General features: G+C 41.7%; 1 protein-coding gene across 6 annotated transcripts in view; it reads right to left on the bottom strand.

Annotated features, from left to right (window-relative positions):
* The window catches only part of DENND1A (DENN domain containing 1A), a 501,318-nt gene that overhangs the window by 328,031 nt on the left and 158,217 nt on the right, over positions 1-15,070 (bottom strand). For all 6 annotated transcript variants that reach the window (XM_035015834.1, XM_035015837.1, XM_035015835.1 and 3 more), the window contains one exon: positions 6,212-6,331. In XM_035015834.1, the coding sequence (XP_034871725.1) occupies positions 6,212-6,331 (120 nt within the window). The remainder of the gene's footprint in view (positions 1-6,211; positions 6,332-15,070) is intronic.

The following is a 15,070-nucleotide window of genomic DNA, read 5'->3' as shown; positions in this document are numbered from 1 at the left end:
TTTCAGAAACTGTACAGCTTGTTACTATTGTTGAGTTGTGGCTCCCCAGAGGATTATACGTTGCTAAGCATGAAGGCATCTGTGCGGCAATAAAACATGCAACATTCCCCAACCAGTACATTTTTTTTAATTAAGGAAAAAAAAGTTATCACCTCCCACAAACTGATGTGATGAGCACACTTCCCATGCAAGCGTTTCAAAATACTGAAGATCTCAGGAAGGGTCCTAGGGCTACTAAACCAGAGCCTCCACAGGACCCAACCCATGGGTTCAGCTGCTGACAGATCCACAATGGGGGGAATTATAATCTGCCAGAGAATTGGGCCTTCTCCCAGCTGACCATTCAGAAGACAACACTGTACCCACCCTACATTTACGGGAGGAATTAAGAAGAAATCAAACAGCTCCAGAGAGATGGAAATATTCGAAAAGCAGAGGAAAGTCTTCTGTTAAATAGTATGAAAGATCCAGGTTTTCCAAATGGTATTTAAGGTATTGGGGAAGAAAGGCTGATTTCTCCCACAGGGGCCCCAGCTTTGATGCCCAAACTGCCCTCAAACATCAGGCTGTGCAGTTTTGTATAGCAGGGTACCCTCAGGCGAGACAACCATAAATAGCTTAAAACAAGAATAGGAGATTCCATCTGTTTCTGGAATATTTCAGCAGCACCTGCTTTTAAGGTAAAAATCTGGGAGCTGTCCCCACAGCCTTCCTTCCCAACTCCCTTCCCCATCCCCCATACACTTATTTTAAACCAAAGCAGCTAACACACAATCCATCCAAAAGGGCTTCTGCCACCGCACCTGCCTAAGGAAAGAGCCCTTTGATTTTTCTCCTGAACTGTATGTGTTTTAAAAATACTGGAACAGTTAGAGAAACCAAAGTTCTTAAAACCAGACTCTTTTATTACTTCTAGCTTCTTTTTTCCCTCTGTGAAAACTGAGCTTTTCTGTGTTTATAGAAATGAGTACCACGCGGATAAAAAAGGACGCAATAGTTGTGTCTGCCATTGAGTCAGAAAGTGTTCTAGAAGGAAGATGGTTATCACTTAACACAATTAATGTCGAAACACAAGCCCATATGCCAACTTGCATGGAAAGGAGGACAAGAATTCCCCAACAAGGTCCCAGGAACATATTCCATTGTTATAGTTAAAACAACAATGACAACAAACAAACCTAAAGTTGAGGCTTGAAAATTCCAATCTACATCAGAGTGCTACCCCCAGAGTGATGTGCAGCATCCCTCTAACAGCAGCCAGAAAATCCCAACCATGTGCAGATAGCAATTTCAGGTACAAAAAGCCATTTTCCCTTTGGTCCACAAACATCAATGTTTCTAATGCCTGCCCTATCATCTGATGATGCTCCATTTGGTATGGGAAAATCCAAATTCTTGCTCATGTCCCACAAGGGCTTTCCCAACCTAGCCCCAAGACATTATGGCATCATCTCCTGCCACCGCCCTCACATCAGTGTTCCATCTTGCTGTACCCTTCATTTCTCTGGGCCTTAACATGCCAGCTTTCACAGCCTACAAAGTTCTTCTCCAATTCTCCTCCAGGCAAGCCCCCAGTGATTCTTTAAGACCCAGTTTAACTGGAAACCATCAGCAACACTTTCCCTAGTTCTTCAAGCCAGAGATGGGCACTGCCTAATCGATGACCCCAAAGAAACTGGCACATACATATTTTTTTTAAATAGCACTCATCACAGCCTATTTTACTTGTTTACATAGGCCCATCCCAAAGATTGCGTGGCTCCTAAGACAGTAAGGATAGCCGAAGTGAAATAGGAGGTGGGTATCAAAATCAGAGGTGACCCGGGAATGGTGCATCCAGAAGCACACTAAATTTTAAATTTGGTAAAGGACCAAAAGTACATATTCTTTTCAGTTTATAACACCAAGTTTAAAAAGTTCAGGTCATCAAAATCTTGAATGAACAGGATTCTCATAGGGGAAGCTGGGGTGAGACCATCTTTTGTGCTCATTTTTGGGTAAATAAAGGCCAAAGACCAAATATTCCACATTGCTCATTCCTGGTATATACTAGGTACTAAGATACCTACAAATTGAATAACAATTTAAATGTTAAACTAAAAAAAATCTTAGATATTGTCTTGATGAAACAAGTTATTTCTTCCCAAAATGTATAACAGGTTCTGAACAGTTTTATATGGGTATAATGACAGTTACTCAAACTTTCTCAAGACTTAAATAAGATTCCTATACATAAAGGCGAAAATTGTAGAACATAATTATTTTTAAAGTTCCCTTATAAAGAGTAAAGAAATTTAATTATTGTGTGCCATATCTCCCATAATCCACCCCCACAAACAACACAGTTATGGCTTTGAACTCTTAGGCTCTTTCTATTCCTCCAAAACCAAAGTTGGCTATAAATAACATATTCATTACAGTTTTAGCCTTAATGGAACATGTGTCATTTGGACAAATCAGAAGCCGTGAAAAAATGATGGTTCCAGGCCATTTTATGCTCTCTGAAAGATTTCAGAGGTAAATATGTATACCACACATCAGACTCAGCTGGTGCTACCCGAAAATGCTACTGCTGTCTCTCACATTCCTGGGTTTATAATGAAGAAGGACTTACCCATAACTATTGTTCTCCTAGCTGTGCTTTTAATCCAGGATTGACTACGATCCAGCAAACAGGTAAATAATATTATGGCAAATCTCAAGGAAAAGTGAAACACTTTAATAGAAAGAACTAGTCAACTGTGGGAAGAAATAATGCATTTGACTTTACATACCATGGTATTTCTGTTAATGAGACTTATTTATACTCTAGCACAACTACATTTCTGTCAAAGTCACCTGGTGATAGAATTTAAACCAACTTTTAAAAAAATGTTTAAACACAGGGCTTATTGGTCAGGAATTCTTTCCTTCATAAAACAAGTATTACTAAGTGCCTACTAGGCATAGCCATCCCTCACTACACTTTGGGTATATCTGTGATCAAAACAGATCCCAGGCTTCATGGAGCTTACATTCTATGGGGAAGGAACAGACCATGCGTCTTACAATGAACCCAGTAACTTGTACTGCATAAAGGATGTCTAAGAACCTTTCATTGTGAAATGAAGTTTAAGTTTTCTAATACTGATGTCCTAGTCCTTTATGGACACAATGCCTGTCACTCAACAACTAGATCTCCCTGGTGAAATTCAAAGATACACCTCTTACAACGAACAGAAATAAGTTTAGGAATATGAACCACATCTCTCTACAAATAACTGTATTTCACATTTTCTCTTGAACTAGTGTCCCACAAGGCCTGTCCTATCTCTCAGAGAACAGTGTCCTGTTCTTCCATTCAAATGGAATACATCTCCCTGTCTCTGAAAGCCACGCACACAACATCTTGGCCAAGCACTGCACTAAATGCTGGAGATACAAAGTTGTGTAAGACACAGTCTTTACCCTTAAAGAGTTAACTTCAGAGTAATAGGAGGAAGAGGTAAAAGGAAGCTCAAGGTTTATGAGTGTGTAACTGAAGTATGCAGAGCATGCTGGGTGCACCCAGAGGAGAGGATGATTACCTCTGCCTGCAGAACACTGCTCTGGGTGGATGGATAAATGTGTGAAGGCAGAAAGGTCCAGTAACTTATATGGGCCAGGAAGCATAGGAGCCTGAGAGAGCAGTCAGAGAGGAAGTGATCCCAAGAAGCTAAATCCTGGAACAGGGGAGGCTGTGTCTGCACAGACACCAACACTGGAAGTTACGCCTCTCATGGGAAGAAATGGAAAGCAAAAGTGCAGGTGCCTTATGAGCGGACAAGTTGGAGTACTGGGCACACTGAGAACAGTGACTGGACCTCAAGGCACTGGTTAACTAATGGGAAAGCATCTGAAAAAAAAGCAAAGAGACCAAGCATCTCCAAAAGGCAAGGAGACCAACAGTGCTAAGAGAACCCAGACCCAAATCGCACTTGCATTCTCCCGGCAGACCACGCCAGTGAACATGCTGCCAACTAGTCACCCAAGGTTAAGAGCAGACCCTTCCATTCATATGCCAGTCTCAGTTCAGCAGTGTTCCCAAACCAAGCCCCAGGGGAAGTGCCACTGTGTGTACCTTCCACATGCGCACAAGCTGGATGAGATAAAGGGAGTTCCCTCCCCCATCCATGTTGAATACCCATGAAACGCATGTCCCAGAACTCATCTGGACTCTGTTTTTAACCACAGTCATTATCCTCTGGAACTAGAATATCCACAGTAAGGAGACACTATGCCATGCAATTGTCCTACACATTATATACAGCATTCTGCAGCATAATCATCCATCCCCCCAGTTAGTCTTAGGAACTCCTCAAGGGCAGGGACTAGCTAATAGTAGGCACTCAATTAAGGGCTGACAAACAAATGAATGAATTAACCCACCCATTTTTTCCCATAGTTCCAAACTAGTATAACGGATAGAAAACGTACCAATTGTTGCGATTTTTCATTCTAAATGATGGCAGCATGAAGCCTAATCAGCTAGCTTTTTGTAAGCATGACACCCATGACCCTACATACAGACACACAAAGTCAAATACTAGAATCAGAGGAGAGCAATTTTTAAATTTAACTTTTTAAAAAAACAGTTTTCCAGTCTCAGAAATTTGCTGAGTGAATGAGTGTGTCGGTTCAGAGTCCCACCCCACCCCCCAAACATGTACATCGCAGCTTTGAAAGAAACACTGTAAACCAAAATATTCTGAAACAAACAAACAAATGAACAAAAACCTTTCTGCAAAACTTCAAGAACTTGTCTTAAACCCTCATCTCCTCTAAATGACTATATAAATACGCAGTGCCCTGGCCAAGGCTGAAACAGAACATTAGGCAAAAACGGAAGAGAAAATTTTGTTTAAAAAGAGGGAAAAAAAAAAATCCCACACTGTTGAACCGAAAAGTAAATACTCATTTAGAGCAGACTCTGCTACTCCAGGTGGGTAAGGCTTGGGCCAGGCTACTGAGGCAAGCCTGAGACCAGCTTCAGGCATTTAATCTCGAGCATCCGGGTTGTATCTCCTCCCTGTGGTCTCTCCAGCAGTTGCCCTCTAGAGCCCGAACTACAGATGTTAAGCTTGGTGAAGAAGAGAGCTGACTTTCCTGATTAATAATAATAATAATATTTGTGTAGAGAAATGCAAACGTAGTAGTCCAGACTGACAGTTACTGAGCAAAGGCACTTCAAAAGTCAGCCCCTCTCTCTCCTACAGTATGTGTGTGTGTGTGTGTGTGTGTGTGTTTGGGGGGCTGGGGTGGGAGGTCTCGCCATGGTGAGGAGAAGAAGAAAGTGCAAAAACTAATGTACCAGAGAACCACTCTTTCTGGAATTCATAGAGTCTGGCCTTTTATCCCTGGGCGCAAGCCCAAGACTGGGGACCCGGGTTTTGTCAGGGGCGCCTCCCCGCTGTCCTGCCCTGGGTTGCTCCACATGAGCAGAGAGAGACAGGAGGCAGGCCCCTCTGACACCTACTTAACCGAGGCAGATGGAGAGGAGAAGTGTGTGGGATGCCTTTACTTCCCCCTGAGGAGGCGCCCAGCAGGAGCCCACAGAGCCAGCAGCTCCAAAATCGGATTTCCACACATCCCCCCACCCCAGAACACCTTGCCCCTCTGGCAGGAGGAAACGGAGCATTAAGCAAGTGCGGCTCTGGTGTCTGAAGGGGCTTTAGAAGACCTAAAGAAAGAAGCCTTCTTCCAGGATTCTGTACTTTTTCCAAACCTCTAGAGAAGTAGCCAAGTTGGGAAACAATTCCTCCCTCACTGACCCAAAGAGGGCAAGGGTGTTACTTTGAGGAGGACACAATCAGTGTCTGCAAGACGTCCTGAGCTACAGACACATACTTTATTAATAATCTTACATACACAAAATGTCCAAGGGAAAGCCTAACAGGCTAGTTTCTGACAGCTCCAGATAACAGCAGGAGGAACTGAAGCCATGCTGACTCCACAGAAGCAATGATCCCTTTCCCACCCAAGGGATGTGATGCAAATAAATAAAGACAATTATCTGCAGAACTTAAAGTGCAAGAACAACACTGTGAAGTCCTTCTCCCCAAGTGCAGTGACTTGTGGGAAACAGATAGGAAAAATAAAAAGAACAGCTGGAAAATTTAATTGCAGGGGAACAACGCAAAGGCTGACACTGTTTCACAGAACTAGCCAATAGCCAATAGCCACTGTCCCTTACCTTAAGATACAGAAGCAGCTCTTCGCTCCTGAAGATAAGCGGCAGAACCCGAATCTCTGTTTGCTGTCAATGTCAGTGAGCACGAACGTGAAGTTCTGGCCAACTTGGCTAACTGTGAGGCTGCAGCAAAGACAGAACAAAGGGGGAAAAATGAATGTGCACTAAGTTTCTTGATAAAGTATCTAATCATGACAAGTCATTGAACCTGTAACACTTCCTTTCTCAGTGGAACTCTTTATAAATGAACTCAAAATTTACACCCTTCAAGGGAACAGACTGCGAGCTAGTAAAACAAAAAAACAAAAAAACCCAGCAAGCAGCCCATTCTAGTGACCACCTCACTACCAAAGTAGCTACCAAACCTTCCACTTACTGAGTTCAGGCAGGTAGCCCTGTTAATCATCTCATCAAATCCTGAAAGGTGCATCCTATTAACCTCATTTTATAGATAGTGACCACCTCATCGGAGCTACCATGCCTTCCATTTATGGAGTTCAGGCAGGTATAGCCCTGTTAATCATCCCACCAAATACTGAAAGGAGGATTCTATTAACCTCATTTTATAGATGAGGAAATAGCCTAGAAGCAGCATTGCCTAAGGTGCCAGCCAGTGAGCTGCAAAGAGCTGTGTTTTAAACCCAGGTCTTTATGACGCCAAAGCCTGCTCTGTCAGCTTCCTGTTAACGACGCTCCCCTGACCATTCCCCTGGCTGGCAAAACCAGTAATGGCAACAGAATTTAAGTGTCCCCCGGGTGCCAGGCATCAAGTTAGAAACTTGATATATAGCATCTCACTCATATCAACCCTGGAATTTAGACGCTGTTCCCATTTTACAGAAAAGGAAACAGAAGGAATGAACAGATAGGTAACTGAATCATGTTCACAGAGCTTCTAAGGGGAGTTGCTGAATTCAAGAGAGCAAGGTTAGCCGCTACTTTCCTACATTCCTGTATCTTTCAGAATTTTTGAGTTTATGAGGGACATATATTTTACAGACAGAAATACAATGCGAGGTGCTAAGAAATGGAAACAGGCTTTAAAGAAATAAAGGCGAAAAAAAAAGCTAAAAATTCCCACATGAACGCAAAATTCAGTACACCACACATAAAAGTGACAGAAAATAGGAAATACGTTTCAAACGATTAAAAAGCATATTGCTAATCAGATTAATCTAGAAACTCTTTTTTGCAGTTGCAAAATGTTTTAAAGACCACTCTCTAAAATCAGTTTACAAAAAAAAAAAAAAATCACTTTACCACTTAGCTTGGATTCCTTTTTAAAACCTTAAATATTTCAAATCCTAATACATAAATTTATGCTAACATAATATTCTGGAATTTGACATTGAATTATTCAAAGGAACTCATTAACCTATATTGTATTTTACATGCATTGTATTTTACAAAATACACTCAAATTGACAAAATATTCAAATCAGTGCTCTCACCTATCATTTACTTTATAAGTTGCCAGCAGAAATGAAAATCATTCACCAGGCCTTTTCCAAAGGCAGGCTTATTGAGTCTTTGGATAGGATATGAATTAGTTTTTCAAATATGGATAGCCTTCCTTTCTAAAACTCCTTTATACAAACCACATAATCAAATGAAAATTAAGGAGACTTTCAAGGTATCCCAGCACAAAAAAGGTCAAAGGACCCTACCTGGTCATGTTTAAGGAAACAATTCCATCCCCTAGAGAGTGGTTAGAGAGTACAAGAAAATAATTCCGAAAGAAAAGAAAGTGTTCCACTCTCCTTTTTTAACTAGGAAGGTGAGCGAAAACAAGGTGGCAATTTAAAAGCAGTGTGGTAATAAAACAGGTGTAAGTAATGCTATCCCTCCACCTTACACAAGCCAGAAGAAGGAACACATTTCTATAAAAGTTATAGAGCTGTCCAGGGGACACCAAACTCTACCTTCTTACGGCTGTTATGTTTTATCAATAAAGCTTGGATACTGTGTTACTATGGTGATTTAATACTATGTTTTAAAGGGGGATTATATGATTAATTTTAACAAGGTTGAGAACTGAAGATGTGTGAGAAACAGGATTCTAGCTCACATAATTAAAGTGATTGGGGAGAAAAGTGGGCCTCACTGCGGGAGGAGAAAAACTTGAATTATTAAAATATTAAAAGCAACAGGTCACGATGATGCTAAGTTACAAATAGGCCATGCTTTTATGAAATACTATTATGTGATCATACAAAATATGACTGTTCATTATTTTAACTCAGAGTGTGATTTCCCTTCTAGAATTTTTAAAATGAAACATCCTAGAAGGAAAGGGTATTGATAGGACTGAATGAAAACACCCAGGATCTCTAGGAAAAGGACACAGAATGAACACAACTCGTTTGTGAATTGAGTGTCATTAATTTCCCCATTATCTTTTCACTACCATTAAAAATGCTGAAAATGCTTTTAGCGACATCCTAGGCTCAAAGAAAGATTCATTACTCATTTACTTGGTTCATATCCCAACTCAATCACTTGCTCACTGGGCCTTCATTTAGCAAGTTACTTAACCTTTAAGCACCTCAGTCTCTTTACCTGCAATAACAATGAGAAACTACCACCCAACCCAAAGGAGGTTTTGGGAATAAGTGAGATAAGCATTTACTATAAAGGTCAGTCCATAATAAAAACAATTAATAAAAGAGATGCAAGCTGTTAAGTTACCATCTAAAGGAAAACAAAAATTCATATTAAAATCAAGCATTTGCTCAGACTCTTCCCGACTAACTCATTTTTGTAATCCTTATGAGTAGAGAAAGGAAGTTTGCCTTTCTCTCTTCTCTGTTGCATCTTTTCAGTAAAGGACAGTCCTCCGGGTGACCAAGTAAGCTGCTCATACTCTCAGTAAAGGGAACATGATTCTTTTGGGCGGGGGTGGGGAATCACAGCTTAGGAGAGAGCACTTGTTATTCTCAGTTGATTCACCTTTTTAATTCTTAATAGGGTGAAGTACAAGCCATTTAAACAAACAAACAAACAAAGGAGGCCCCAAACCATCAAACTCTGAAATCTTTTCTCCTTGGACAATTTTCAATCAACTACAAGTCAGGCAAGGGCAGTCAGAGGTTAACTTGAAGGCGTCTGAACCTCCAAGGAATCTGTCATTCCCTCTCTGCTTGCTGCCGTGCTCTGGGACAGTGTTCATGCTTCCTCCACAAAAATGAGTTTGGGGAAGGGTCTGCTTTGTTAAAGGCTACAGTCTTAATGCTTACCTCCAGTATTAGAATCCATAACTTTTTAACAGGAATCAGAGATTTCACGATGATTAAAACTGAGAGGAACTGCAGAAAACATCTCGCTTTAAGATGGGAAAACTGAGGCACAGGGATGTTTTTGGTTTTGTTTTTTTCAAAGTATCAGGACTAACACAAAATTCCAAGCCCAATTCCAGTTCAAAGTCCTCTCCATTTTACCAGGCTACACTAAACACAAGGAAACCCTTCCCTCACCTGCAGCTTGTCTGTTAAAGGAACTCAAGTATGTGAGGAATCCAGGTAACTGTCTTACCAAACACACCACTTCCCACTAAGCAAGAGAAACCAAATTTGCCCAGGAGACCAGGGCCAAGACCACCCTTAGCTGTGCTTCCAAGGCCTAGATGAATATGGAAAACAAGGGAGAAAAGCAACAAATATTCAAACCAGACTTTAACATTCATGCTGACTTGCCTGTGAGCCATTTAAGGCTCCTCCGGCAGCATTTTGCTTAATCTCGAAGTTACTTACAGATTGAGTGTATAAATTGCATGAAGCATGTCAACAGACAGTGTGATTCCAATCTTCCAGTGAGAGATGGGATTAACCATATTAGCCTTTTAGTTGAGTTGTCCACCTTGTAAACCGAGCAACTACTACACTGGGCACCAGAACAAGTATCGGCCAGCCATCCTGCTATGGAGATTTCCTGCACGTGGGAGAGGAATAATAAACAAGTGTACCACACAGCATACGGCTGCATGTACCAGTGTTTTATGAAACCAAAGCAAGAACAAAGATAGAAGCAAATGGAAGAGAAGGCAAGGCCCTACTCAGATAACAAGGTTCGAGACAGCTTTTCAAAGGTGACAATGATTCTCACCCTGAAGGATGAGGTGGAGTAACCCCTTCAGAAGCAGGGCCTGGGTGTTTCAGGCAGAGGAAAGGGCTAGGGAAAGAGTCTCAGGCTGGAAAGAGCTAGGCATGTTCAAGGAACTCAATGGACACCAGTGCAGTTAACATACAGGAGCTAAAGGGAAAGTGGCATGATATGAAGTTGCTAGATAAAGCACAGAAAGCCTCACAGGTCATGGCAAAGATTTAGGACTTTTTTTGTAAAGGTGATGGAAAGCCACTGAATGGTTTTCATCAAGAGAAAAACAGTCTAGTGTACAAGGGTAAATGTTATGTGGAGAACAGTTTGGAAGAAGTACATGCAAAGAAAGTAATCAGGAAGCTAGTGTACGAGTCCAGGTGAGACTGGAGGCCTAACTCATGTAGAGAGAGTGAAAATGGATCTGGGTGGACAGTTCCAAGTTATAGCTAGCTGGTGTAAATGACAGGCTTGCAGATGTACTGAGAGTAAAAAGACAGCAAATTACCATTTTATGATAGAAAAGACAAGTTTGGGGGGAGATCTAAGAGTTCCATTCAGGATATGTTAAGTCTGAGAAACCTTAAAATAGAAATGTCAAGTACATGTTGAACATACTACTTAGGAAATCAGAGGAAAAAGTTTGGCCTGGAGCTATAAATTGAAGTCATCTACACACAGACGTATTTAATGCCACGGTAAAGAACAAGGTCACTTACGGAGAGCATTCAGAGAAACAAAAGAGGATCCAGGATGAGGTTACAGAAGCACCCATTTAGTGAATGCAGGGAGAAAAGACCATCAAAGGAAAAATGGAGAACAAGCAGGAGGGACTGGACAACTGTACCCATGAATCACGATGAGAGAGAAAAAATGTTTAGTGAACTGAGCAGTATCGAGGTTGCAGATAACCTTGATTAAGAAAAGCTCTAGTTGAATGACAGAAGCAGAAGACAGACTGAAGAGGGCTGTGGGATAAACTGAAGTGTGCAGCTAACTCTTCCAAGAAGAGACAATGAGGCAATCCTTGAATGGGAATGACGAGGAGAGGTAGTTTTCAGGCTGCTGGAGATGATTCAACAGAGGCAGAGATTCATGATGCAGGAGAGAGAAGAAACAGGTCTTTAGATTCGAATCCCAGATAGGCTACTCATTAGCTCTGTGAGCACAAGCAAGTTACTGTGCCTCTCTGAGCCTCACCTACAAAATGAAAATAATACTTTGCAGAGTGGTTTTGAGAATTCTAAATAATGTATACAAAGTAGCATATAATGGATACAAGGTGAAAATTACTGTTCTGAAATTATAAAATTCGAGAGACGGAACTCGAACATTCTGTCATCCTCAATTTAGTATAGCTTACTAACAATTACCTGTGGAGCAGGGCACCCCTAAGAGCTGCTTTTCCTTTCCATCTGTGCATACAGGACATCAGGGAGGAATCAAGTTTTATCAAACTACCACATCTCAACCTTGAGTTACATGAGCCTCAAAGCTTCCTTCCATAAACCTTTCATCTGCCTAGGACTCAAGTTTCTCACATTCCAAGCTCAAAGATCCAACTGGCAAGAATGACATTGACCCAAAATGTCTGGGGACCAAGAGTAGGTCACACACTGCCAGATACAGGGCAATGCCTATCTACTCAAGAAACTCACCAGAGAATTCTGAGAGATCTCTTCACTCCCTCATCTACATGAGCCTGACAAAGAGAAAATGAATCCTAACTAGGAAACCAAAAGTAGCAAAACCAGAAGGAACAGGAGAGATCGAATCCAATCCCCTCATTTTACCCATGAAGAAACTAAGGCCCTTAGGGGAGACATCACTTGCCTCACAGCAAGGAGCAAGTCAATGGCAGAACAAAAACAAAGACCTGGTCCTCCAGCTTGCTACTCCCAATGTTCTCTCCACCAAGGCCTAAGTGCTTCACTGTTATCAAATGCTGTAGAAAATGATCACGGGGTGCAGCTTAACTCATGGGACCAAACCAAAGGACTAAACCAAGGATGAAACACAAGGGATGAAAATGGGCCAAAGGAATTCAGTTTTGCAAAGCAGAGCAGGATGAAGGTGTAGACGTGGAACAAGAGTAAAGGTCTGGGCAGATAACAGACAAGCACACTAATCACGCACTTGAGTTTCATTTTCTGCGTAGGTTTCTTCTTCAGTTATCAGAATTTGCTACTTTTCTATAATAAATATACATTGCTTTTGAAAGAAATTTTGAGAGTTGCCTGGGTGGCTCAGTCGGTTAAGCATCTGCCTTCAGCTCAGGTCATGATCTCAGGGTCCTGGGATCGAGCCCGCATCTGGCTCCCTGCTCAGCGGGGAGCCTGTTTCTCTCTCTCCCTCTGCTCCGTGCCCCCACTCGTGCACGCTCTCGCTCTCTCTCAAATAAATAAGATCTTTTTTGAAAAGAGAAATTTGGAAGTTTTTTTGGTTACTTTAGTTATGGTCTAATGGATCTAATGGAGGCGGTATGACCAAGTAGAAAAAGGAAGGTGGAACCGGAAGTCAGATTGATGAGCTCCAAGAGCAGCTCGACCACTTACTAGGAGTGGGACCTTGGGCAGGTTACTGAACCTCTCTGAGCCCGTTTCCCCATATATGGCATTACGGTACTGGTAAGCTGCGAATGGGTAAATTTTTAGAGCGGGAGGAGAACACAGCACAGCGCCTGGCACATAACGGACATAATAAAACGGTAAATGGCGTGTGAATCACATCTGCATCTGTGGTTACAACCTAAATCACTAAACTACCCCTTCCCTTGACCCTTAAAAGATTATGTCATTTCATTTTGTGCTCATGTCATTTGTGCGTACTGGGATACAGGATGATTTACAGAGCAACTAAATGATAGCCGACTCACTGGGTTCCGAAAGAGGATAAGCACAAAGCTGGGGAGGAAGAGCTCTTCATTCTCCAGTGAGTCTCAAGTGCTCTGACGGAAGCAGGCTGCCAGCTACCAAGTGCAAGCGAGTAGCACCACCGTACAAAACGGGATACAAATCTTTTTTCTTTTCTTTTTTTTTAAGAAACAGCTTTCATCAATAAGGATAAGTTTTTGAGAGTGATAACAGGGATCTCTCAGCACTGTCATTTCAAGACTCCTCTCCACCAAGAGCTTCAAGGACAACATAAGGTAGAAATAACTCTGCACTAGGGACACCTGGGTGGCTCAGTTGGTTAAGTGTCTGCCTTCGGCTCAGGTCATGATCCCGGAGTCCTGGGATCAAGTCCAGCATCAGGCTCCTTGCTCATCGGGGAGCCTGTTTCTCCCTCTGCCTGCCACTCCCCCTGCTTGTGCGTGTGCGTGCGCGCTCTCTCTCTCTCTGACAAATAAATCAGGAAGAAAGGAAGGAAGGGAGGGAGGAAGGGAGGGAGGGAGGAAGGAAGGATTGATTGATTCTGCACTGGGAATAAGAGCATGTGTTTCTTTCCCAGCTCTGTTATTACTTAGTTGTGACCATAAGCAAATCATTTCACCTCTACAAATCTTGGTTTCCCTTCTGTAAAATGGGACATTTGAACCAGATGAATTTCGTCTTATTTGCACACATTTTCAAGGCCTCCTGTAGCCAGAGTCCAAGCTATCACGGTACATGTCACCCTCTCCCCAGCAGGCTCCATCTGCTTGGGCTGAACAATCTCTAGGCTCACTCATGGTTTCTCCTCTGCTTTGCTCTTCAGCACATATGGGGTGTTAGGCTCTCCCTTCCACTTACCCACTTCTTATGGTCCTTGCAGACTCAACACAAGTCTCCCCCACTGTGAAAGTTTTCTCTGACCATCTCAGTCTTCCCTAACCTCACTGTCCTTTTGGAGAGATACTGTTTAACGTGTACTTATAATACTTCCTGAACTAGACTGAGAAACACATGGAGGACAGAACTCCAAGTCTAATACCATTTCCATAACACCCAACATAATGCTACACATTTGGAACCTTCCTTTGCTCTTTTGTAAAAGAGCTACCACCATCATCTATCTTTTAGAGTTGCAGGGAAAAACAAATGAAGTACTAATGTGAAAATGGCCAGCACACTGACTAGAATCAATTAGGAACTCAAATATAAATTTCCTTCTTTCTGCTCTATTTGGTGACTCATCTTCCCACAAGATGTTCTACAGAAAAATGTATTCATTCATTTGGGGGATGGACATCTACGTTGTGCTAGCAACCTAAGGGGATCTAGGGCAAATTCTAATTTCTCTGCAGCTTAGATTTTTTTCAAATGAAGATAACAGTACCTGGTCTCATCTCTTAGGATAGGAGGATAAAATGAGGTGATACATGAGAAAGCACTTTCTTTTGAAGAGCTACTGGCATTATTATGTTTCATAAGTCCTAGTTTCAGAAAGAAAAATCTTAAGACAACAAAAGAGACAGTAAGATGTCAATGTTAACGGATGATTTGATGATGTCTGTGAAAATCCCACTCTTGATATAGACTAGAAATGTCAGAAAGTTGTACATACTGTTCCTTGGGGTAGAAAAGCAAAGATACTGAAAAGATTAGGAAGCTTTCTTTTTTGAACGTAATCACCTAGGGCATTACTCATCTCCCATGCTGACATATTTTTTAAGGCAAACAATATCAAAAATACATCTGGGGGGCTCTGTGGGCCTCAGAGTCTGGGCATAGCCATTTGACCATGCTAACTGCAAAGTAATAAAAAAAAAAAATAGTAACATTAAAACCTTTGTGTTTATTGTAAGTAAACGTCATTATTATTATCTCTTCTACATGAAACTCTGCAAAG

Source organism: Mirounga leonina, unplaced genomic scaffold, assembly GCF_011800145.1.
Source record: "Mirounga leonina isolate KUSES-001 unplaced genomic scaffold, KU_Mleo_1.0 Mir_170, whole genome shotgun sequence".
In the NCBI taxonomy this organism is placed as follows: Eukaryota; Metazoa; Chordata; class Mammalia; order Carnivora; family Phocidae; genus Mirounga; species Mirounga leonina.
This window is presented reverse-complemented; position numbering and strand designations above follow the sequence as displayed.